The 25,712-nt window shown below is 44.3% G+C and overlaps 2 protein-coding genes across 8 annotated transcripts; one reads left to right on the top strand and one right to left on the bottom strand.

The window, feature by feature from the left end:
- Positions 1-355: 355 nt before the first annotated feature.
- Positions 356-14,823, bottom strand: LOC310828630 (uncharacterized protein). 4 transcript variants are annotated; one of them, XM_083706274.1, is made up of 6 exons: positions 14,694-14,823; positions 9,508-9,654; positions 4,678-6,549; positions 3,899-4,024; positions 1,998-2,117; positions 356-603 (listed from the first exon to the last, which is right to left on the bottom strand). In XM_083706274.1, exons 2-6 carry the CDS (start codon positions 9,644-9,646, stop codon positions 566-568), a joined length of 2,295 nt encoding a protein of 764 aa, XP_083562400.1. In that variant the 5' UTR covers positions 9,647-9,654; positions 14,694-14,823; the 3' UTR covers positions 356-565. The 4 variants fall into 4 exon arrangements, with proteins under 4 accessions (XP_083562400.1, XP_083562399.1, XP_083562397.1 ...); XM_083706273.1 differs by lacking the exon at positions 14,694-14,823 and adding an exon at positions 14,046-14,421; XM_083706271.1 differs by lacking the exon at positions 14,694-14,823 and adding an exon at positions 12,317-12,416.
- Positions 14,492-25,143, top strand: KBTBD2 (kelch repeat and BTB domain containing 2). 4 transcript variants are annotated; one of them, XM_083706340.1, is made up of 4 exons: positions 14,492-14,603; positions 18,980-19,504; positions 21,447-21,612; positions 22,449-25,143. In XM_083706340.1, the coding sequence occupies exons 2-4, from the start codon at positions 19,335-19,337 to the stop codon at positions 23,982-23,984; spliced, it is 1,872 nt and encodes a 623-aa protein (XP_083562466.1). In that variant the 5' UTR covers positions 14,492-14,603; positions 18,980-19,334; the 3' UTR covers positions 23,985-25,143. The 4 variants fall into 4 exon arrangements, with proteins under 4 accessions (XP_083562466.1, XP_083562465.1, XP_083562468.1 ...); XM_083706339.1 differs by lacking the exon at positions 14,492-14,603 and adding an exon at positions 14,627-14,778; XM_083706342.1 differs by lacking the exon at positions 14,492-14,603 and adding an exon at positions 15,186-15,294.
- Positions 25,144-25,712: the final 569 nt, after the last annotated feature.

The following is a 25,712-nucleotide window of genomic DNA, read 5'->3' as shown; positions in this document are numbered from 1 at the left end:
ACCTTTTAAGGGTAGAAACTTTAATATTGTTGCAGCTGATTTCTCAAATAAAAAACTCATTCACCTGTATTGGCTTGAAGATATGTGCCAATGAAAACCAGGTAACAATGATCGGGCAACAGGAGCGTTTGGGCCACAAAAATTGAAACAACTCTTGCTGTCCCTGGATTTCACAATGCTTGAGCGAGTGAATAACATCCAACAGAGTTCTTCTGAAAATGGAACTTCATTCAACCCTAAATGAAAGTTTCTCAAACTAAGTTGCAGTTTCCAAACAGAAAACTTACTTGCTTCAAAGTTTGCCACTTCAAGTAAATGTTTGAGGCGCTACAATTAATATTCCGAAGACATCCCATTGGTGCAATTTTAAACTTTTATTTTGGTTAAATATCAGTTGTGTTATTTACAAAACCAAGTGCCTTTGTTTTGGTGTTCATTTTTTTATACATTTTGTCAGACGTGTGCTCAGAAACCTTTACAGTGCAACTTTAATCTTGCCGAGCCACTTGCAACCATTAAATAGGACTCATCCGAATGATATCTGGGGTTTACAGTTCGGTTATGATTATCTTCTTTTATAGAGAGATCTCCTTGTTCCACGTCCTGCACAAATGATATTAAAGAAGGCTAATTATTAAGGGACTCTGCTGCAGGCTCTCTTTTTATCCAATCACATTTTGATGGACACTGACCTACTAAAGGAGTTGTCCGAGATTCACCTGCAAACCTTAGGTGAGGCAGAGCCTAAACATGGGTCATGTGCAGGAGTGTTGAGAAAGCAGTACCTGTTTGGGGAAGCTTGCAGGACTCCTAAAAAAAATCTATTCTCAAGAGCTCACCTGTGTGCACCACACACTTTCTAAACGTTTGACTTGTCCCCAAGTCTTAAGTGTTAACTCAGTGCTAAGCCCCACAAGACAGCCAGTATTGTGGCACAACAGATACTTGCGTCTCACTCATTCTTGCAGCTACAAACTCTTTGCATACACAATAGGTGCAATCTAGCAGGCAACAGGGTAAAATGCAGCAAAAATAAGGTGAGTTTCCATGAGAAGCTGCCTTATACCATGTCATGACTGATTTGGTCCATCTAGCTGGCAGCACTGTGCAGGATTTCAGGTAGAGAATACTCCCTGCCCTATCTGGAGGTGCCAAGGATTGAACAAGGTATCTTCCCAATGCACAAAATACTTTTCCAGCTTGGTGAGTCAGAATACAGGCAAAGCTATAGCAAGCTGAGTATACAAAGTCACCTTAGCCAACACCTGAAATCAGGTTGCTCATCTGTTCTACATCCTACAAAGCAGGGCTAGTATTTCAGATATCCATGTAGAGATTATAACATCAGATGGCTTGCATTTGCAACTCGGAAAGTGTCTGTGGCCTCTCTTATCATCAGAGATAAGCCAAATCACTATAGAAAAACACCTGAAGATTCAGATTCATGTGCCCTTTCATATTTCCCCAGACCTGTGTTTCAAATCCGACTTCCTAGGAGCATCCCATGCACAGATTCACAGTGAAGTTCTCATAATTAAGTTTTCCAGTTCTAAGGTAAAGGTAAAGGGATCCCTGACCATTAGGTCCACTCGTGGCTGACTTTAGGGTTGCGGCACTCATCTCGCTTTATTGGCCGAGGGAGCCGGCGTACAGCTTCCGGGTCATGTGGCCAGCATGACTAAGCCGCTTTTGGCGAACCAGAGCAGCGCACAGAAACGCCGTTTACCTTCCCACTGGAGTGGTACCTATTTATCTACTTGCACTTTGATGCGCTTTAGAACTGCTAGGTGGGCAGGAGCAGGGTCCAAGCAATGGGAGCTCACCCCTTCATGGAGATTCGAACCACCAACCTTCTGATCGGCAAGTCCTAGGCTCTGTGGTTTAACCCACAGCGCCACCCGTGTCTACTGACCAGCAATTTCTTCTGAGAATCTATTCTGGCACCTACACTCTGAAGACCACTGGACTAAGTCTTAGGTTAGACTTAATAAACCTACCCTTGTGTTGGGTGGCTTTGGGCTTCTCCCATTCTTCAACTTCTATGTCATGTCTTGTGTCTCTACGCTTATGTGGAGGCTTCCGTGCTTTTCTCTTTGGTATGCCTAGAAGCAAGTCACCTGAAGAAAAAGGGAACAAATATTTCTTCATCCAAAATATTCCAGAGTTTGCTTCTGCTACCCCTTTCTCCCTCCCAACTCCTCTCCCTTTTCTATGAAGCCTTATCACAGATGTATCATCTGCTGTTTGGTTGAAGGGAATATGAAAACGCTTTAAATAATGCCGGTTTTATTAACCCAGTTTAGACCAGAGAGCTGTTTATTCCCTCCACTGATGAACGACTGATTATGCTATAAAGCTGGGCTTATACTGTTCATAGTTTCATGGACAGCTATGGAGAATGGTGTGGATTAATCTCATTTGTAGCAACATGGGCAACTTTCTCTCCTCCTCTGGAGGGTAGGACTCGAACCAATGTCTTCCAAGTTACAAGAGATTATGACTAAACATCAGGAAGAATTTTCTGACATTAAGAGCTGTTTCACAGTGGGATGGTATCCCTTGGGAGGCTGTGGACTCTCCTTCCTTGGAGGTTTTTAAGCAGAGGTTGGAGAGCCATCTGCCATGGATGCTCTAGCTGAGATTCCTGCATTGGAAGGGGGCTGGACTAGATGCCCCCTGGGGGTCCCTTCCAACTCTACAACCCTATGAACTCTTGCCTTGTGTAGATTGGCCCTCGGGATACATTAAAAGGTCAATGAAAATTAAGCATCATCATAATAAATAATAATAATAAATAATAATAATAATAATAATAATAATAATAATAATAATAATAATAATAATAATAATAATTTATTTATTCCCCGCCCATCTGGCTGGGTTTCCCCAGCCACTCTGGGTGGCTTCCAACAGAACATCGAAATACAATAACTTGTTAAACATTAAAAGCTTCCCTAAGCAGGGCTGCCTTCAGATGTCTTCTAAAAGTCTGGTAGTTATTTGTCTCTTTGACATCTGGTGGGAGGGCGTTCCACAGGGCGTGTGCCACTACCGAGAAGGCCCTCTGCCTGGTTCCCTGTAACTTGGCTTCTCGCAGCGAGGGAACCACCAGAAGGCCCTCGGCACTGGACCTCAGTGTCCAGGCAGAACGATGGAGGTGGAGATGCTCCTTCAGGTATACTGGACCGAGGCCGTTTAGGGCTTTAAAGGTCAGCATCAACACTTTGTATTGTGCTTGGAAACGTACTGGGAGCCAGTGTAGGTGTTTCAAGACCGGTGTTATATGGTCTCGGCGGCCGCTCCCAGTCACCAATCTAGGTGCCGCATTCTGGATTAGTTGTAGTTTCTGGGTCACCTTCAAAGGTAGCCCCACGTAGAGCGCATTGCAGTAGTCCAAGTGAGAGATAACTAGAGCATGCACCACTCTGGTGAGACAGTCTGCGGGCAGGTAGGGTCTCAGCCTGCGTACCAGATGGAGCTGATAAACAGCTGTCCTGGACACAGAATTGACCTGCGCCTCCATGGACAGCTGTGAGTCCAGAATGACTCCCAGGCTGCGCACCTGGTCCTTCAGGGGCACAGTTACCCCATTCAGGACCAGGGAGTCAAGTGCATCATATTGCATATTTGCAAATACATGTGTTGTATTAGATACACTGACCTGAACCCTGTGATGAACTGCAGCTGCATCTACCTTATCTGTGCCAAATCCAGCTTTGCCTCTACTTGCTTTATGTGTGCATTCAAGCTGTTGTGTTGACAATGTGTTTTTTTCCCTCCTTTGGGCCGCAACAGAGATAACAACCAAGTTTAGATGAATCGCTACAAGGACAGAAGAAAGTACTTTGTGCCTTACGTTTAACAGGTACACTTTCCTAAAACATAGACAATGCCATACCTCTCTCTCTGCTTCTGATTACGGGGAAGTGGTCACCATGTACGAGGCTAGCAAATTTGGGCCTAGCTCCACTTTTCACCCAGTATTCAGCAGATGCAGTCCTCCCACCTTCCTTTTGTAGCCTTCCTGGGCAAGATAAGGAAGAAGAATCCAAGTCAGTCATTGTGTTTCCTGCTATTACACTAGCCTTAATACTCTCCACCCCCCTTGCCAACGCCCCCCTCCCAACAAGCATTCAAGATCATTTAATCCAGAAAGCCTTACTGAACTGAACTCTACCACCGACATCCAGTTTTCTAGGGTTCTGGGCCAAGACATTTCAACCTTCAAGTATCACCATCTTACTGTTTCCCCCCACCCACTTCATGCATTGATTTAACTGCAGAGCAGGATCACAATCACATGTACAAAGATCTGAATATTCTGAATCTCAGAAGCCAGAACAACAAGAGGGATTGCTGCGCAGCGAAAGCAGCGACCCCTCTTCCTGTTCTGGCTTCTGGGATAGTTGTGCAGCCTGCATTCGCTCCATAAGACGCACACACACATTTCCCCTTACTTTTTAGGAGGGAAAAAGTGAGTCTTATAGAGCAAAAAATACGGTATGTATAAATGTACTGAATATACATTGGGACAAGAAGAATGTGGATCCCACATACACCAGTCTATTAAAAGGTACTTTACCCCTCTTCCAAACTGGCAAGGCCCATAGTGTGAGAGAAAATGAATACTGCATTGTCCCAACATGCAGGAATGCCACTTGTGTGTTTGCTATTTACCTGAACTCTTTTGTGAATTTCTTCGTGCCTCAAGCGCTTCTAGTTGCTGGGACGTAGGCCTCTGCAGCCAGAAGCTGTAGTCGCCGAAGAGATCCTCAACTTGTTCTTGATCCTTCTTCAGTTTAGTTGCCGTTTTCATTTTATCTTGCACAGGCCAACTAAGGAGGTGTGCCGGCACAGCATTTTTTGGTACTCTCCAGATCACTTGCTGGCCGGTCTGCCTGTAAGGGCAACTTCTGTTGGGGGTCAAGGTTCTTCTGGAGCCTCTTTGATTCAAGTAGTCATCGTTGTCCTCCTCCTCCTCGTCCCCCTCTTCCTCCTCCTCCTCTGGTTCCTTTACCCAGTATTCTTCAGACTCATCTGCTTCTGATGGAGACAAACTCTTAGTAGCTTTCTTCTTGAGAGACTGGAGATGCCTTTTACTGGAAGTCCTGGGGAGAGCACCCAGCTTGCCACTTGGACTGGAAAGCTCTTTGATCTTGACCTGTGAACTGCCCTTCAAGTTCTGGCTGCAGCTGTTATTGGCCTGTTCCATCCCCACCACTTCCTCATCTTCATTGAGGGAGCCTCCACTTTTTATTTTATCTATCTCCAAACCTTCGACGCTTTTCTTAAAGGTATACATATTCTGAAGCATGTAGTCAGAAGCAAAATATGACAGTGGTGCATCGTCCATCGACGAGTCTTCATCTCCAGAAGACATCTCATCGGAGGTAAAACTAAGTACACTCGGACGTTTCCTTCGGGAGAAATGTGGATTGTAATTTGAGTTGGAATCCATGCTGTTTAAGCAAGCTAACCAGCCCTCAGGAGGAATGTATTTCTCTGACTCGTCACACCACATGCTTTTTTCTGAAGTTGGCACGTGTTCATCACTCACATCATTGTTTTCATTCAACTTGCGAGGGAAATAGGAATCATTCATTATCTCCATGCCAGACGGAAACAGTTCCCTTTGCCGAACCAGATTGGACACATCATGAGGAGCTCTGGAACCACCGAACCTCTTCAAGCCAGATCTTTTCGACATCAAAGCCTCTTGCCTCGTACCTAACTGGTCGGATCTGTTCTGTTCAGCCAGCTGCACTGTTCTGGCTTCGTCTAGAGGAGACTTTGGCCCATGAGTAGTAGCTCCTTGTTTTTCCAAATCCAGCTTCGATTTATATTGAGGCTCCGTCTCTTGCACATCTTCAACAGCCTCTTGCTCCTCTGGGTAAGAAATGCTCGGCACCAGTTCAGTCTGTTCACGAGGCCCATATGCAACGCCTTCGCAGGAACTCATAGCAAACATATCCCTTTGTATCACATTCTCCGGCACTGGTTTCTTCACCACGTCATAAAGAGGAATTGTTTCTTTGAAGGACTTCCATAGTTGAATGGCGGGACCCCCACTGTTCCCATACTCTATTCTCACTTCCTCTTTCTCAAAAGCGTAACCTGATGGGGGAAGGCTTCGGAACTGTAAAGAACCTGCAGAGCCCTTGGCAAAGTCTCTCTCTGCAATAAGAGGAGATACAGCCCTCTCTGGCTTTTCCAAAGAGATATCAGCATCTTTACCAACACCAGATGAGACACAGGCCACGTTCCCCATTTCAGAGTCTCTCACTTCTATACCATGATCCTGATGTTTTTTCGGTTTACTTTCAGCCTGCCTAGGGTCAGTCTGAGTTTCTTTGGTCTCTGTTCGCTTGCCAGGATTATAGTGCCTGAAGCGTGTGGCTTGGAAAAACATGGGTGATGAGGGCGGAGGACCATTGAAATAGGGTCTCCTGTTCACTCTCATCTGCATGGGGTGCTGTGGAATAAGATATCCAGGATACTCTTGAACAGGAACGGAGTAAAAGGGGAAATATGGACTCCCACTTCTTAAGCCTAAAAAGAATAGAAACATGCGTTTTCCACCAATGTAAGTTTTGCCCAAACAACCTTAAGATTCATTATTTCATAGAAGACATTCAGACCTTTAACAAGACCTACTTTTGATCAGCAAAAGTTAATTGAAATCCCTCTGTGATGTTCAAGGATGAAAAAAGGTTGCATCTATCATTACCAAAGCAACCTCTTCAGGTACTTCTGTTCCTCCTCGGCATCATATAATAATAATAACAATAATTTTTTTTTTATTTATACCCCGCCCTCCCCAGCCAAGGCCGGGCTCAGAGCGGCTTACAAGCAATAATAAAAACAAGATGAATGATTACAACTTAAAAACAAAAATAAAATACAACATTAAAATAATGGAACATTAAAATGTAGCCTCATTGCAGGAGGAGAAGAAAAAGAAAAAAAAAAAAGAGGGAGGGAATCAAATTGGCTCCAAGCCAAAGGCCAGGCAGAACAACTCTGTCTTACAGGCCCTGCGGAAAGAAATCAGATCCTGCAGGGCCCTGGTCTCATGAGGCAGAGCGTCCCACCAGGCCGGAGCCAGTGTTGAAATCTAACTTCCTTAGGGCTTGGGACCTCTAGGGTGTTGCTATTTAGGGACCTTGAGGCTCTCCATGGGGCATACCAGGAGAGGCGGTCCCGTAGGTACGAGGGTCCTAGGCCGTGAAGGGCTTTAAAGGTCAAAAGCAGCACCTTAAATCTGACCCTGTACTCCACCGGGAGCCAGTGCAGCTTGAAAAGCACTGGGTGAATATGCTCCCATGGCAGAGACCCCGTGAGGAGCCTCGCTGCAGCATTCTGTACCCGCTGGAGTTTCTGGGACAGCTTCAAGGGCAGCCCCGCATAGAGCGAATTACAGTAGTCAAGCCTGGAGATGACCGTCGCATGGATCACTGTGGCCAGGTCAAGGCGGGAAAGGTAAGGGACCAACTGCTTGATGCGGCGAAGGTGGAAAAATGTCGCCTTGGCTGTTGCTGTAACTTGCGCCTCCATGGAAAGGGAGGCATCAAGGATTACACCCAAACTATTAACAGAAGGCAATGGCACTAATTGGGCCCCCGCAAGAGAAGGGAGTTTGTCCCTCATCCCCATGCCATCCCGACCTAGCCATAGGACCTCTGTAAAGAAATCCGTGTTCTTTATTTCTGCTGCAATATGCACTGAATACAGCAGTTGGGGGAATCAAGAACAGGGTAGCACAAGGAACCCCAACATTCGGGGAAGAGCCCTGTATTTGGAACCATCTGGGGTGAACTGTCCCATGTGCTCTGCCCCACTTCCCCCCAACCTTGCAGGGACCTTGGGGACCATGCAGACGTCGGCTGCCAAAGGGGCAGCACTTAAAACTTGATAAATGCCTGGCTGTCAGGGGTAAACAGCAGCAAACAACAGACCAGCATGGTCTGGAAGGAAGCCCTGTCCTGTCCTATATTTACACAACTGCATTTACACCACAGCCATCCTGGCGCGCTCAGGGGCATTTGGGGATTACCAACACCTCCAGTGGATTGGATCACTCTGCTGAGCTGTAATAATAATAATAATAATAATAATAATAATAATAATAATAATTTATTATTTATACCCCACCCATTTGGCTGGGTTTCCCCAGCCACTCTGGGCGGCTTCCAACAAAACACTAAAATACAATCACCTATTAAACATTAAAAGCTTCCCTAAACAGGGCTGCCTTCAGATGTCTTCTAAAAGTCTGGTAGTTGTTTTTCTCTTTGACATCTGGTGGGAGGGCGTTCCACAGGGCGGGTGCCACTACCGAGAAGGCCCCCTGCCTGGTTCCCTATAACTTGGCTTCTTGCAGCGATCGACCTCAGTGCCTGGGCAGAACGATGGAGGTGGAGATGCTCCTTCAGGTTACAAACTGAAGAGTCACATACTTTTCAGGTTTAGCCTTTTGGAGGCTTAGACTTCCCTAGAGAGCATAAGGCAAGGGGCTACCTTCTCTCCCACTGAGGCAACCATTAATCTTGGGCATGTTCCCAAGATGAGCTTGCGGGTAGTTATTTACACCAACTGTTTGTTGGCTCTGGATAGACAAATGAGATGGTGAAAAGACCACCATTTGATTTCTCTAGTTCACCTGGAGTAAGCTTCTTATCGTCTGTTCCAGGCTTTCTCAACCTCAGCCCTCCAGATGTTTTGGGCCTACAACTCCCATGATCCCTAGTTAGCAGGAGCAGTGGTCAGGGATGATGGGAATTGTAGTCTCAAAAACATCTGGAGGGTCGAGGTTGAGGAAATCTGGTCTGTTCAAATGTCTAGCTCTGAAGGGGATTCCTTTAGCTCAGGGGTTCTCTTATTGCCCACCCCCCTGCCAAAGGATCAACCTTTTTAGGGTCAGGGGCGGCATTCTCTAGCTTAGAGCTTCACACTGTTGCCAGGTAGGTTCAAAGCAAAAGTGAGATAAAGTTTATTGAAATAAAGCAACTTGAGTAATGAAGTATTAAAATAATGGCTATGATAAAAATTGCTTTAGGGTTTCCTTTTTCTTCTTCTTACAGGACAACATGCAGAAGTTCAGTAGGTGAAACGTTTTCCATCACTATTGCTTGTTACTGAGAGCTTTACCCATTGCAATTCCTCTGGTGCACAGAGGATTCCTGCCAGGAAGGGAGCACCCCAACATGGCAAAACCACAGTTGTAATTGCTGCAATCATGAAGGTCTCTGTAGAATTCCCTATTATATCACAGATAGCCAGTTAAAAAACAAACTAGAATTGCCTTCGCCAACTTGATGCCCTCCAGGTGGTTTGTACTACAGCGCTATTCAGTTCTGACTGGCAGAGCACCAGGTTGGCCAAGGCTGGACTAGGGAAATATCAACATTAAATCCAAACCTGAATATGAACTGCAAGACCAATGCTACATAAATGGATTCAATTCTTATTTCATCCTTGGCCCAACCTGTACCTCTTCCTCAGCCTTACCTGCTGTAGGGATGCCGTACGGGTTGTACATTGGGCCAAGGAACCATGGATTAGGGAAAGGTTGCTGTGCCGTCGGTTGTGCGTAAAAAAAGGGCCTTTGGTTTGTGGAATAGGGTCCGTTTTCCGAGGAAGCTTTCATTTTGTAGGCTGGGAAACAGAAAAGCAGCACTTAAAAACACACACACAGACAAAAACACACACACCACCTTTGTTAAGTTTGTGGACGGCCTGGGTTTTCTGGGGATGAAACAGATTCAACACTCCCCGTGGAAGGGTGGTTCCATTACGCATTTAAAGGACTCAGGCAGGGCTCAGGGAACAGGAAACAAATCTAATTTCTATGTTATCTGGAGAACTTAAGTTGATGGGTGGCTGGGGTCCCACCAGCACTCTGTTCTGCAGTGCAACCGGCTGCCTTGTATGCAATGTATTTGGGAAACCCAGCCAAATGGGTGGGGTATGTATGTATGTATGAATAAATTAATATAATTAAAGGGAAGCAGAGGGAAAGTGGGAAGTAAGGCTGGGGGGGGCATGGGCTTGATACCCATTCATCTAGATATCATTCCCCTGTTCTTTCCCCCCACATTTTTGGAAAAAGCCCTCTTAAAGTAGAGAGCCTTAAGGGGGCTTTATGGGACAGGCGGGTATTGACCATTCACCAGGCTCCCTTGTGACTTTAAAGCCATTCTTGCATTTAAGATAAAAACAACTTCAGCCTGACTGATCCCTCCAAACAGATTTTTGTGAAACCATGTCCTTAAGCCTCATTGCTCTCTGTGGATCTTATGCCATAAGTGCTCTATTTAATCACACAAACTTACAAGCAAATACACTTTCTCCTACTTTAATCATCACCTTTTCCACTCAAACCTGACTATTGTGTGCAAACTGTTGCAGAGAAACCATAAGTATTAGCAGAGATATGACCACTGCTTAAAGACAATACTAGAAATGGAAAATGCATATAACTTTGAAAGAATACGTTTCACACCCCACAGATACATTATAGCTCACTCCTGTGCAAGCTCACTCAGAACTGAGTCCCTTCAATTTCAAAATTTCAGTAGGACCAATTTCAAAGTATACAGGGCACAATGTTGACCCAGCTTGCTTAATGACTAATCAGAAATACATCTATTTCTAAAATGGCAGAAGGCTATTACAATGAACACACCCATCTCAATTCATTACGGTCAAAGTTCTCTTCTTTCCTTCTAGGCAAAGACAATAAACCTCCCATTACCCCTCAAGTATCATTATTGCTGTTGTCAGCCTTATTACTAGGATTTAACACATACACAAAACTTTAGCAGTAACTGCCCACATGATAACTTATCCAGAATACCTCGTTCAAACTAGTTTTGTATTTTAAGAAAGGGGCTGTAAGTTTATAAACATATAAAAAGCACGACAGGAAGAGAAATACACTTATTCAAAGGTAACAAAAAGCCTACAAACCTCTTCTGAAACCCAGACAGTCCAACAATTCAGAGAATTCTTTCAACAACAGGCTAGCCTCTTCCAGGCCTCCACTAAAGCTCTCACCATCTTTCTACACCTTTCTATAAACCAAGAATCCCCACCTTCCAATTGCTTTTTACTCCTTAAATGCAAGCTCTACGAAGCCAAGTCATTCCTGCCCTTCCTGTATTCGGCCCCAAACCAGGTATCCATGCTGCTGCTACATCCGAAGACAGCCCAGCAAAGAACTAATTGCTAACACCTCTCTCCTCTCTCTTAAACACAAGCCCTTCCTCAGCACACCACACCTGTGGCTAATTGAGGCCCTTACTTTAAAGCAACAGGAGACTTACAGCTAACAGTCTGGTCCTGTGCAAATTTGAGTGCATCTAACTTGATTAATTTCAATGGGCTGATGCACATAAGGTATGGCTGCTTAAAGTTATAGCTATGGTTTTCCCAGTAGTGATGCATGGAAGTGAGAGCTGGACCATAAAGAAGGCTGATTGCCAAAGAATTGATGCTTTTGAATTATGGTGCTGGAGGAGACTCTTGAGAGTCCCATGGACTGCAAGAAGATCAAACCTCTCCATTCTTAAGGAAATCAGCCCTGAGTGCTCGCTGGAAGGACAGGTCCTGAAGCTAAGGCTCCAATACTTTGGCCACCTCATGAGAAGAGAAGACTCCCTGGAAAAGACCCTGATGCTGGGAAAGATGGAGGGCACAAGGAGAAGGGGACGACAGAGGAGGAGATGGTTGGACAGTGTTCTCGAAGCTACCAGCATGAGTTTGACCAAACTGCGGGAGGCAGTAGAAGACAGGAGTGCCTGGCGTGCTCTGGTCCATGGGGTCACAAAGAGTCGGACACGCCTAAACAACAACAATGGCTGCATGCATTCACTCACCCTCAACCTATAAAATTCAGGCTTATTGCCAAGGTAGAGACACAGTAAGGACAGTGACCACTGCATTTCATTTGCACTTTGATCCTGCAAATACTTAGTGCCACTCTGCATCCAGTAAACTCACTCTCATGTCTCCCTTACTCTGCATAGGGTCAGGCTAACAGAACCAGTCTGGGACCGCTTACCTAATGAAGTTACAGTTGCAAGTAAATGACAAGAAAAGATCGTGGGATATATTTGCCACCCCTGCTAAGGCCATCAAGGCAGCTTTCCAACAGAATGCCTGACCCAATTCACCCTAAAAAGTTCTACCACTTTGGACTGAGTGCCTCTGAGCATGTGCAAAGCCCCCCTGGGGGGGGGGAATGAAGTTTCAATGACCTAGTGTCAAAAGTTCCCCTGTGCATGTACAGACTTTCCTTCATGGAAAGGAGTCTCACTCTGCTGTTGGGGATCTGGTGTCCTACACCTTGCCTCCAATTCAGTCTGCCTGTCTAAGATGCTGATTGTTTCACTAGTCCTCATCTGCTGAGAGAACGTAGGGAAAAATAGGGTAATAAAAACAGAATCCAAGGTTCCATGTAGGCAACGGGAGAAACACATCTTGCAGTCTGGCTCAATACCACCTCCAAAATGGCCTGTTTCTTTCCCCTCAAGGACAAGAAGAGGAGTTTGGATTTGATATCCCGCTTTATCACCACCCTAAGGTGGCTAACATTCTCCTTTCCCTTCCTCCCCCACAACAAACACTCTGTGAGGTGAGTGGGGCTGAGAGACTTCAGAGAAGTGTGACTGGCCGAAGGTCACCCAGCAGCTGCATGTGGAGGAGCGGGGAAGCGAACCCGGTTCACCAGATTACGAGTCCACCGCTCTTAACCAGTACACCACACTGGCTCTCAAGAGAGCTCTCAAGTGAGAGATGCAAACTGTATCTCAGTGGCACAGCAGCGTGCATGGAATGCATTCAAAGCATGTGCACTTGTTCCACACAATTTGCTGCACACTGTCCTAAGGTGGGACACTTTATTGTGCCAGTGTGAATTATGGCAATGCACAAACAGGAAGCAGCAGCAAATGTGGTTAACATGGGGAGTTTTCTGGAGCATAGCTTTCCACCAGTACTTGCAGTCAGCTACGAAGGTAAAATAACTGGCCAGGCTTGTAATCCTCTGGCTACTTACCTCAGAGTGGAAGACTCATTGAATGGATGGGACTTTGAAGTAACTAGTAGGAGAAAACAGATATGTAAATTTTGTGCTTTTCCCCCCTTAAAAAATGCTTAGGGGTACTTTCATTTTACTACTCATATTGAAATACTGCCCCTCAATGAGGCCAAACTTAGAATCACAAAATGTTTAATAATAATAACAATACATTTTTATTTCTACCCCGCCGTTCCCGGTTTAAAAATCGGGCTCAGAATGGCTAACAGCAAATATAAAACATTGATTAAAATGCGACTTTAAAACAGCATAAAACAGCATAATATACAACATAAAATGCTGCATCAATATCAATAAAATTCAAAAATTCAGGGGTCATTTTTTTTTGGGGGGGGGACCCAGTCAGTAGACATCAAATGATCACCAGGGCTAACTGGCCAAATTGGTCCTACTAGGGCCAGTGAGGAGACCAGGGAAGAATTTAAATGTGGGGTCCCAGAATGGGTTTCTTCATAGAAGAGGAAAGGGAAAAGGGAATAGAGGGTCAGGCTAATTCAGATTGAAGGCCAGGCGGAATAGCTCTGTCTTACAGGCCCTGAGGAAGGAGATCAAATCAGATCAGCCCTGGCTCTGGGATAGTCTGGGTTCCTTAGGGCCCAGGACCTTTAAGCTACAACTACTACTACTACTACTAATTTATTTATACCCCGCCAGTCTGGCTGGGTTTCCCCAGCCACTCTGGGTGGCTTCCAATCAAGTGTTAAAAACAATACAGCATGAAATATTGAAAACTTCCCTATTACTATTAATGGGCCTTAGGGTCCCCTGAGGGACATACCAGAAGAGGCGGTACCCCTGCATATGTGTACCCCTGCATCCCCCCAGAAAAAAATCACTGTGTAAATCTGTGGTCCCATAGAAACATTCCCTGCATATACAAATGTAAATAATGCACATTGGGTTTGTGGTTTATAACTGTTTGCATGGGTAGCTGGGGCCTGTGTACATGTAGGATATGGTTTCAAAACCGTCGTTTGTGTTCCTGAGGGCAGGAAAGATGCTTCCTTAGTTATTCCACAAGGGCGACTCTCACAACCATTTCTTAACTTGATCCCCATTTCTTGCGCCTTCCAGGTGGCACAAGGCGGCTGCAGTTACATCAGCCGGCCGGCAGGGGGCGCAAAGCAGGGAAAACAGCCTCTTCCGCCTGGCGCCCAAGGCGCGCTGCAAACACGGTGCATTCTGGGAAGGAGCCTCTTTCCCCGAGAAGCGGCGGCGGCGAGTGGGGCGTGAGGCGCGTGCGTACGAAGGGAGAAAGGCCGCGCCGGGCGGAGGCGGCCCTGCCCATGCGCGAAAACATTTCCCACCCACACACCCAAGCTCCGCCTCCTTGCCATTTCTCTCTCTCTCTCTCCCCCCCCCCGCGTCGCGCTCCTCTCCCTCCGAGCATGCGCAGGAGGGCGGGCTCGAACGCCGAGAGGGTGCGCCCGCGCGCGCGCTGCGCTCCTTTCAACGGACGTCGGGGCGGGCAAGCAAGCAAGCAAGCGGGCGGGCGGAGAGCGAGGTAAGGCCTCCCGCGCGTGCGCAGCCGCCCTGTGTGTCCCTCCGCCCCGGGCCCCTTCCCCTCCCCCATCCACCTCCCCCCCCCCCTCACCTCCTTCCGCTTTCCTTTTCGCCCGGGAGGATCCTGAGGGGAGGAAGGCGACGCGGCCGCCGCGGGAGGGGAGAGGGTGGCGCAGGTTTGTGAGGGGCGTCTGTACCGTGGGAGTGGGTGAAGGGATGGCGAGCAGTATCTCCTAGGCCTCTGTCGGCCCTTCCGTGAAAGGAAACGCGCGCGACCCCCCCCCCCCTCAAAAAAGAAAATCCGCCATAGACTTCTATTCTCCCCCCCCCCCCCACACGCGTTGGCCTGGACAAAGCGGCCTGGACTCCTTCCTGGCCGGGTTGAGGGTGGTCGGCACCGGCTTCCGCGGACGGTGATGGGGGGAGAGGAGGAGGAGGAGGAAGGCCGCGGGGGTGTGAGGCGCCTGAGCGACGTGTGTTTGTGTCAGTGCGTTGTTCTCGGGGGCTCACGCGCCGTGAACGGCTCTCTCCCCCCCCCACCCCGACTCCGCCTCTTGCGGCGACGCGACTGGAGAGTAGGTGCTTCCGGGGGGGGGGCGCGGAATTCCCCGCTCAGGGCCGCCGCAGCGGCGCATCCTCCGCGCCTGCTGCCTCCAATGTCAGGCTGCGGCTCTGGGCAGCGGGCGCCCAAGGTCTTTGTTCCGAAGGGTGGGCGGAGGGGTTGCTGTTTTTCTTTTGGGGAGGGGGGTGCGTGGCTTTGGGGAGGAAGGGGTCTTGTGGTGGGTGTGGAGGTGGAAGCTGATGAGTGGGCCTGGCCTGGCTTAGCATCGCATCCAGGTGAAGCCATGGTCAGGGTGTCTGCCTTCCTGCATCCTGACGCCGCTGCATAAAAATACAGTGGTACCTCGGGTTACATACGCTTCAGGTTACAGACGCTTCAGGTTACAGACTCCCCTAACCCAGAAATATTACCTCGAGTTAAGAACTTTGCTTCAGGATGAGAACACAAATCGTGCAGCGGCAGTGGGAGGCCCCATTAGCTAAAGTGGTCTTCAGGTTAAGAACAGACCTCCAGAACGAATTAAGTTCTTAACCCAAAGTACCACTGTACTGGTTTTGGGTGGTCATCCTGACAGAGCTGCTATTTAGAAACACACCTTGTTCCCCTCCCTGATGAGAAAAGCAGGTGGGTGTTTTTGACACCACAGCCTCCTAGCTGAAAGAGGTTGGCGTTGCTTAGCAGAGAAGGTGAGGATGGGATTCCGCTCCCCCTCCTCCCCCAAAAATGAATTGTAGGTGTAAAGTTACAATTAATGATGTTGAAATGGAGGTACTTAATTGAAACTGAGCAACAGACTCCTTTTGCTTCTTTGGTTTTAATCTCTATCTCACACACACACACACACACACAAATTTAATGATGATTTATATTGGCTTGGCATAATTATATAGTTGCATTGTGAACTTGGCATGTAAATGGATGTTTGGGTTGTAATGTTTTGAGAATGGTGATCAGGTTACTTTTTCACCTGTTCTACATAGAACAGATGCAAATTTTAACTACTGAGTTGAAGTAACAAGTTCAGTCTTTGCAGAGGTGTAAAGAAATATATTGTGCAATTGATATAGCTGTTGCTGCAAGAATTTTTTTTGTGGGGGGAGGTAGGGAGTGGGCATGGCATCATAGGGCTTGCTTGGCATTCTTAATTTTGCCAGGTTTAGTGACTGGTGCTATTGCTGTTCCCAGGGGCTCATATTTCAGCAATAGTATGTGTTTCTGTGCTGGCACTACAATTCATATTGAGCTTTAATTGATATCTTACTTTTTAACAGCGATTATTGGCTGGGTTAATAACCGAGGATCAGAAGGACAATTCATACAGCTTAATTTCAGATGATGGTGTTTTAATAAAAATAATATAATGTGCAGTTCTGTATATAGGCTTTAAAAGAAAAATAGTTTTGAATAGAATTATGTGTGCGATTTATAACACATCTTGCAATTCTTGTTTAGAAATCAGATTTCTCTTGATCTGAAAGACTGACGGTTGGAGAGTTCAGTCTTGCAGAGTCATCCTATTTGGAAATTTGAAGTGTATGCCATTTGAAGTGTATGCCAGTATAATATTTACAGAAACCACAAGCAGGGCTTTTTTTAGCCAGAACTTGCCAAAACTCAGTTCTGGCACCTTTCAAGTGGACACCGTTGCCATTATGAGAGAACAAGGGAGGCGTTCAGGGTGAGCACCAGCACTTCTTTTTCTAGAGAAATAGCATGGACCATAAGAATAAGTGATTGGTGATGGTAGTGATCAGAAAAGATGTCATTTGGTATTACAGAGGGATCCGAACTGAAGTTTGGTGCAGCTGAGCAGCCTTGTTAAGACATGGTTGAAAGAGTAGCGTTTGAGATTTGTAGGTGTATGGGAGTAGCTGAAATGAAAGTTGTCTTAAAGTTCAAAATAAGTTCAATGATATGGGAAAGTAGTAATATGTATTATATAAATATAAGCTGTGTTGACAGAGATAAGTTGGACAAGTTTCTGAAATGAAGCCACCAAATTGTGTACAAGTTTTGACAGGATGTACTGCAACTGGTTAGGCTACAGAACTCCCAGAAGATATTTAGAGATGTAGTGGCTGTCTGTGCATGAGCCAGTAGTTGGTGCTGTCACAGTATAGTTCTAATAAAAACAGTATTTCCAAGACTTTAGGAGTAGTAGTATTTGGCTACATTTGAGCTTTGGTATTCTTTTTTCCTTAGTACTATGGTTTAAGAAGGATGTTTGGAGGGAATCAAAGGAGTGTGTATGTTCTACTTGTATTTAGTAAACAAGCTAAAAACTTTGAAACTGCCAAGCTTGCCTAATACTGTATCTGTAGCTGGCATCCACCCATTGTTATTAATGAAGTTAAAAAAGAGAAAATTTTTGACAGAAAAATAAAGCACTGGATTTTTTTCTTCTCCACATCACTGCTAGAAAACAAATAGTATAAGCAAAGGTTGAAAGTATTTAGCTTTCAAGTTATGGAGACCTTGCTGGTGTTTAATGGGGAAACGTTAATCTTGATTGGGAACAGGCTAAGAACCAGCTGCTCACTACCCTTGAATTGGAAAGTGGCTTGCCATGACAGTGAGCCCCACTTTCTCAGTGGTGATGGCAGTATTAGAAACTGAGATATGAAAAGCCAGGAGCTAAATGGCACCTTAAACCTAGGTTATGGGCACAACAACTGAATGTCTAGGCACAATTTTTTATAACAAGAATACAAAGCTGAAACTGAATGAACTGCAGCTAAAATATTATGTCCATTTTTCACATAGTGTAGTCCTTTCCTTGCTCACCCCCCCTAATATTCTTAAGAGGGTCTTTTCTCCAGTCTTCAGAGAGTAGCTGGAAGTGGGGAGGCAAAAAAGGTCCTCTTTTCCTTCCACTCTGCAGTTTTAATCTGAAATCTTCGGCATACTACTGCTTCCAGAGCTCAGAAACTGTTTGCACTAATGAAATTCCCTGTCGCAAAATGCGCCTAGAACAATGGGAGTTTTGAACACTGGGTGGTGATCTCCCCCCACAGTTGGAGTGAACTTGAACCAGAGAGGACAGCTAGGATAGGCTGCTGAGATTCTCATAGCATCTCTATTACCCAGTGCAAAAACATGGGCCACCCTTTTTGTCTCCACCAGTGTTAGAAACTGGGATAGTAAAGCTATTCTTCACATGACGCCTGGTTGTGGGTGTCAAAACAGAATGGGAAAAGGTAGTCTGACAGTAATGAGCCAGTAGGGCATAGGAAGTGGTCGTAGCCCCCTCTGTAGGATTGCCACGTGCGTAAACTAAAATACTTGAATGTGACATTGCAGATGTAGTTTCATCTTGATTGAAATCTGTCTCAAATAATGTTAAATATGTGAAATTAGGTGGTACCTCACAACTAGCCTAAACAGAATTAGAGAAATGTTTACTGTGTCACAGAGATCACAAAGCTTCTGTGGTATAGATAAGATCTAGAGTCCAATGACATTTGTGGCCATGTTAAATATTGTGAAGAGAGACAAAAACCTGATCCATTATTGCAGTTATTAAGGAGACATTGCCAATGCTAGGAGAGGGAGGACCAGTTAGGACCAGTTAGGGTTTAATCACATTTCTACGCTGCTACTCCTATCCAATGCTTCATTGCTTCTGGGCATTCTTAAATCATCAGAGGAGTTGAGAAGGCACCAAATGTGTTCTTCACTGTTAGTCTTTGCATTTATGAATGACCTTCATAACAGCAGTTTTATGGTTTAAAGTAGCATACCAAACAGTGTTTTAGGCAGAACAATGGTAGAACAGGCTTAGAAAAAGTGCTGACATGATTTTTTTTTTCTTCTAGTCACAAGTGATTGAGAGATGGTTCAAGAAAATCTACCTCACAAATTGCATTCGTTTGCCCATGAACTGCATCACTGGAAATCTGAACAGGAACTTGGCGGTCGTTCTTGAAAGTCTCAGGCGAACGGATGGACACCAAGTCAGTTTATTGCATCCAAGGAGTGGGTTGCCATCTGAAGTATTGATTCAACAGTGCAGTCTATCATTGCTGAATGTCTTAATAAAGTTAGCAAAGGATTCAAAATATCCCTTGTAGTTTATTCTGAGTTCTTCAAAAAATGGTTGCTTGACCTCTTTCCTGCTGAAGTAAAGTGGCTTCTGTAACCTGTTTCTGGAAATATTAATGGAATGCAATCATGTCTACCCAGGAAGAAAGGCAGATCAATACGGAATATGCTGTATCCTTACTGGAGCAGTTAAAGTTGTTCTATGAACAGCAGTTGCTAACTGACATTGTTTTAATTGTTGAGGGCACTGAATTCCCATGCCATAAGATGGTTCTTGCTACATGCAGCTCTTACTTCAGGTATGTGATTAAAGTAGTGTTATTTCTTCCATTAAAATGTATTCTGTTCATCTCTTATGTCTAAGACTACAGTGTATAATATAATTTTAAAATGGTTCTACTGGGTAATTTGAAGTGAATGGAGTTGTGGATGTGGAATAGCTAAACAGGGATGTACAACTACTTTGATGGCTTCACAAAGTGTAGAAGAGTGATGTTTGAGTGCCAAACATGACATTTGCGTTATGGAGGGAAGCTTAGTTAATGAAAACAAGGTCTGAAATGTCTCCAGCTCAATTTCAGAGGAGAAGGAGGTTTTCCTTCTTTTTACAGTTTTGAGGTTTGCAGTTTGTTTCTTTTTGAGCGGGGGGAAGAAGGACAACTGCACCTCTTGCCGTAGAGTTGAGTGTGAACAGATGCATGTGTGTGTGTGCACATGCATGCAAAATCCCATTGCTGTGTTGTGTATTGGGAAATAAGGAGGCATGGAAATAGAATACTTGCATGAAATAAGAGCATGATTCCACTATTCCATGGCAGGTTAGGGAGAAGAGTGCATTCTACTTACAGGAGTAGCCAGTGGGGCCCTCCAGCTGTCGTGGACTGCAACTTCCATCAATCATTGTTTACAATTTGCCATGTGTATGTAGTCCATAATTTACAGAAAGCATCGCACACTGGCTACCACTAATCTAGAAGAATTAGGCAAGCTCGAGAGCAAATTGACCATGGGGAATATGTCCAGAGTTCTGCCTCAATATCTGCTGTGATGTTTATTGTACAAGAGCAAAATAGCTTGTGCAACTAATACCTTTATAAATAAAATTATCTTATACATATTGTAGAAGATGTTGGGACATGCTGCATTTTCCATGTGCTTTGTTTCATTGTGTACTTGAAACTCCTGGTATGGTTGATATATGGTTGATATCTCAGTGAGTATTAATGAAATGAAATAAAAGCACGGTATCAGTGGCTCCTCTTGGCTTTCAATTGTGCTGTGTGTACCAAGACATACTGGCAATTCCAGACCTTTTGAAAACTTGAAACTTGCCCAAAACAAAATGATTTTCACACTAGTGACATGCAAGTACTCAAGGAATACTAACATCGAACTAACTTAAATTTTATGCCTGTGTGTCTCTGGTGACTGCATGAAAGATGAAGTTAAAATTACTAGAAAGTTGCAGATGAGTGTGAAATACTCAAATGAAACTAGTTTACAGAAATCTGCAATTTTGTGTATGTAGGACTAAGTGTTCTGGTGCTTACTACAAGCTATTGACTGATGTCAGAATGTGTTTGACCCAAAAAAGATTTTGACCATTGACAGTTGTTCTAAACAGGAGATTTCGAAAGTAATAACTGTTTTTATACTTTAAAGAAGGGCAGAATGGTTGGATTTCAGTCAGCATTGCTCTTATGGGAGAGATTACATACCATATTTTTCAATGTATAAGACAATCCCTATTTTTTTGAACCCAAAATGAAGAAATCTGAGCCTGTGTCGCCAGAGCCTAGACCACCTGAGCCTGGGTCGCCCCCACCAGAGCCTGAACCCAAGCCCAGGCTGCCTGCACCAGAGCACAAACACAAACCCTTGTGTATACACCCCTGCGTATAAGATGACCACCAATTTTTGACTACTGTTTTTAAAGCAAATTTAGCGAAACATAGTCTTATACACTGAAAAAGATGGTATATGCGTTGATATACGGCATTTATTAATATGTTTTCTAAACTGATTTGGATCAGGGAGTCCACTTGCACATGAACTGGACAGTAGCTTATCCATGAAACTGGGTGTAAATGGTGTGAAATCCCAATCCTTGGAATGCAGCCTTTGTGAAACAAAGTTTTGAATGCCCTTATATGTACTGAATTTTATCCAGCTCCAGGCTTCAAAGAGTTGGAGAAAGTAAGATAGAAGCTTGAAGTTAATGTATTTTGTTTTACCTTTCAGGGCTATGTTTATGAGTGGGTTGAGTGAAAGCAAGCAAACACACATCCATCTAAGGAATGTGGATGCAGCCACTTTGCAAATCATCATAATTTACGCATACACGGGTAATTTGGCAATAAGTGACACTACAGTCGAACAGCTTTATGAAACGGCTTGCTTCTTACAGGTAGGAATGTGATATGCTAACTTTTCTAAGACCCTTTAAAAAATGTATCTTTCTGAATATTTAACTTTTTACTTTCCTTTACATTTAACAGAAACTGCCATGGAAGTATTTGCATTTTCTGCCCTAATGGTGCTACTATAAACTAATTACAATCTATTTCTTATTTGGTTCAAATGAGTTTGCTCTCCATTATATCCTTGTAGAATTAAGATGTAAAATTGATGCATTGATATAGGCCAAGGATAGCTAACCCTCAATTTGAGAGCCTAATGTGGCCCCCTAAGCAATTTTTTTGGCCCCTTAAGATACTGATTTTTGGTAATGACAATTTAACTAAGCAGTGCTGCACTGGGTGGAGGCCACTGTTCAGATAGGGGTGCAGATCAAACCCTGATTGGTCATAGGATTGATCATTTGAGCAGAGGGGAAACAATAGCCCTACTCCTCTATTGTCCTGCATTGTCATACTCCTCTATTGTCCTCCAATCAGTTTTCAACCTACATTAAAACATCAAGTAAAGTATTACACTATAAAGCATTACAAAAGAAGCTCAAATGCAAAATATACAGTCAAAGCAATGTAATTAACAGGAAGATAAAATATTTTCTTAAAGATTTCAAAATAAGATATTACAAAGGAAGGTGAAGTATAGAATACACATTTAAAACACCATAAATGGCAAGAGAATAAAATATTATCTTAAACATAGACTAAGTTAAGGAGAGGTTGCTTTTATAGAAATGTAGGGAAATTTGTTTCTTTTCCTGTTTCTTTTTCTTTTCTGTTGACCTTAAATATGAAGCTAATGTAAGCGTTGCATTGTGTTTTATTGCAGGTAGAAGATGTGTTACATCGTTGCAGAGAATACTTAATTAAAAAAATAAATGCAGAGAACTGTGTGCGGCTGTTGAGCTTCGCTGATCTTTTCAGCTGTGAGGAGTTAAAACAGAGTGCTAAAAGAATGGTAGAACACAAGTTCACAGCTGTATGCCACCAGGAGGCTTTCATGCAGCTCTCACATGATCTGTTGATAGACATTTTGAGTAGTGACAACTTAAATGTGGAAAAGGAGGAAACCGTTCGTGAAGCTGCTATGTTATGGCTGGAATACAACACAGAATCTCGATCACAGTATTTGTCGTCTGTTCTTAGCCAAATAAGAATTGATGCGCTTTCTGAAGTTACACAAAGAGCTTGGTTTCAAGGCTTACCGCCGAACGATAAATCGGTAGTGGTTCAAGGATTATATAAATCTATGCCGAAGTTTTTTAAACCAAGACTTGGAATGACTAAAGAGGAAATGATGATCTTCATTGAAGCTGCTTCTGAAAACCCTGGTGGTCTTTACTCTTCAGTTTGCTACAGCCCACAGGCTGAAAAAGTTTACAAGCTCTGCAGCCCTCCTGCTGACTTGCATAAGGTTGGGACACTTGTAACTCCTGATAATGATATTTATATAGCAGGGGGGCAGATCCCATTGAAAAATGCAAAAACTAACCACAGTAAAACGAGCAGACTTCAGGTTGCCTTCCGAACTGTGAATTGCTTTTACTGGTTTGATGCCCAACAAAACACTTGGTTTCCAAAGAGTCCAATGCTGTTTGTTCGTATAAAGCCATCCCTAGTTTGCTGTGAAGGCCACATCTATGCAATTGGAGGAGACAGTGTAGGTGGAGAGCTCAACAGGAGAACTGTTGAAAGGTATGATACTGAGAGAGATGAATGGACAATGGTAAGCCCACTGCCCTGTGCGTGGCAATGGAGTACAGCTGTTGCTGTTCATAACTGCATTTATGTAATGGCACACAACCTGATGTACTGTTACTTCCCCAGGTCAGATGCTTGGGTTGAAATGGCTATGAGACAAACTAGTAGATGCTTTGCTTCGGCTGCTGCTTTTGGGGATAAAATCTTTTATATCGGAGGCTTGCACGTTGGCAGCAACTCTGGTATAAGGCTCCCTACTAGCACTGTAGATGGGTCTTCCGTTACTGTGGAAGTTTATGATGTGAATAAAAATGAATGGCGAATGGCAGCCAACATCCCTGCCAAACGATATTCTGACCCCTGTGTCAGAGCTGTTGTGATTTCCAACTCCTTATGTGTCTTCATACGAGAAACCCACATGAATGAGAGAGCCAAGTATGCCACCTACCAGTATGATATGGAACTTGACCGGTGGTTCTTGCGCCAGCATATATCTGAACGGGTGCTCTGGGATTTGGGGAAAGACTTTCGGTGCACTGTGGGAAAGCTATATCCATCTTGCCTTGAAGAATCCCCATGGAAGCCTCCACCGTATCTCTTTTCACCAGATGGAGCTGATGAGTTTGAGATTGATGGAGAGATGCTGACACTGCCACCTGTATAGCTCCCCAAATTAAGAGACTGCATGCCTATAACTGGTTATCATGAAAACTCTTTGAGAGAACAGGGCTGGAATATGAAACAATAAGCTGTCTTGTATGTATGCCCTATTTAACATTTTGTGGCCATTGAGTGTAAATCGGTGGAATTTATAAGCAGATATGCTTCCATAATCTGAAACAATCCCTCTGGTAGCTGATGGGATCCGTATGTATATTGCAAGCTTAAAGCGTCTGCTTATTGTCTAAATTTTTAGTCTTGTGAAGACTTTTAGTTCAGGAAACTTTCACAAAAGCAGCTTCTATTTCTAGGATGGTATGTTAATTGCTCAAAGTATCTTCCAGTTATATTTGAGTGAGTTCTGGAAATCTTTGTATGTGCTAGTTATTATAGATTGTGTGGCCTAATGGAATGTGCTACACCTATTACACAACAGCCGTGTTGGTATAATAATGCCATGTAAAGAGAGAAACAAATCCCATGGATCTACCTGTGGTAGGAAGGGTAGATCTTCCAATTTACGGTGACATGCAGGGCAAAATGACTGCAGGCTCAGTCAAGCTGTATTATTATTATTATTATTTTATTAGGTGCATGTATTTTCACTAACTTATACCTGTCTATTTAGAATACAGGTCTTCCGAGCAGCTGGTAGTTTGCCAGGTGTGAACTTACGTTGCTGGGCTTGCAGTAAGAATTGCCAGCCCTACCTAGTGCGGGTCTGTGTGGAGCTTTTGCTCAGTAAACAGTTCCACATTCTGTATTTCAGAAACAATGGCTCATGCATATTACTTCCTGCTGCTTATGTCCCCCTGCCCCAATGTTAACCAAGATATAGTGTGGATTAACCAGGTTTTTATTTTTGTTAATTTAATAACAAGCATTACTGTAGTGTGACTGTGTATAGATATCCCTTAGTTGTCTCTCTTTTGTTTTTTTTTGGGGGGGGCAATTTTTTTTTCAGGAATACTCTGTGCAGGAGAGCAGTTCAGTAGTGCTGCTCTGGCATTAATCCCAGGAACCACTAGCAGTAGCGGAGCGCCGCCAATCTTACATGAGCACAGGTGCTTCATGATGGATCATACTAGCATGTTCAGCTGCATCATGTTCTGGCACTGTATTTTGAATGATATTAATTTATTAAAAAAAAAACCTGAGTCAAAGACTTGTTTCCCGCGTTTTCTGCAAGATGGTATCTTCCCTCAAACTGTAAGGTCAAAAAAATATTTCCTCAAACTCTTAATGTCAAAATATATTCTGGTACTGGGTGGCTCAGAAAATTAGGCGCAACAGGAAGTCAAGTGCCTCGTGTTCTGAAATATTCCAGAGAGGTAAGTTACAGTATACAAGTTTGTTTTCCTCTGAGGGCCACAAGGTGTAGAGGGGACAGATGATGCTGTACAGTGCACTCCTACACTTTGGAATCATAGGCAAGGTGCTGAAAATCGTATTTAAAATGCATGCTTTCTGATAGCTGGTTCACACGTCATGCTAAGCCAAACAGTGGCTACATGTGAGTGTGCGGTCTTCCAGGGAGATGGTGCCTGCCTTACTCATTGTATTGCTGCTGTGCCGTTCTGAGACCAAAAACAAACCTTGGTTTAACTCCAGAAGGAACCATGAACTAACCAAGGTTTGTTCTTGATTACCTTTTGTCCACAACAAACCAACCACAAGCCCAGGTTTGGATAGCATGCTAAGACAAACCATAGCTTGGCTGAACATGGCACAA

The sequence above is a fragment of the Podarcis gaigeae genome, assembly GCF_964106915.1.
Source record: "Podarcis gaigeae genome assembly, chromosome: 12".
NCBI classification, from domain to species: domain Eukaryota; kingdom Metazoa; phylum Chordata; class Lepidosauria; order Squamata; family Lacertidae; genus Podarcis; species Podarcis gaigeae.
The sequence above is the reverse complement of the archived record's forward strand: the minus strand, read 5'-3'. Positions and strand labels throughout refer to the sequence as shown.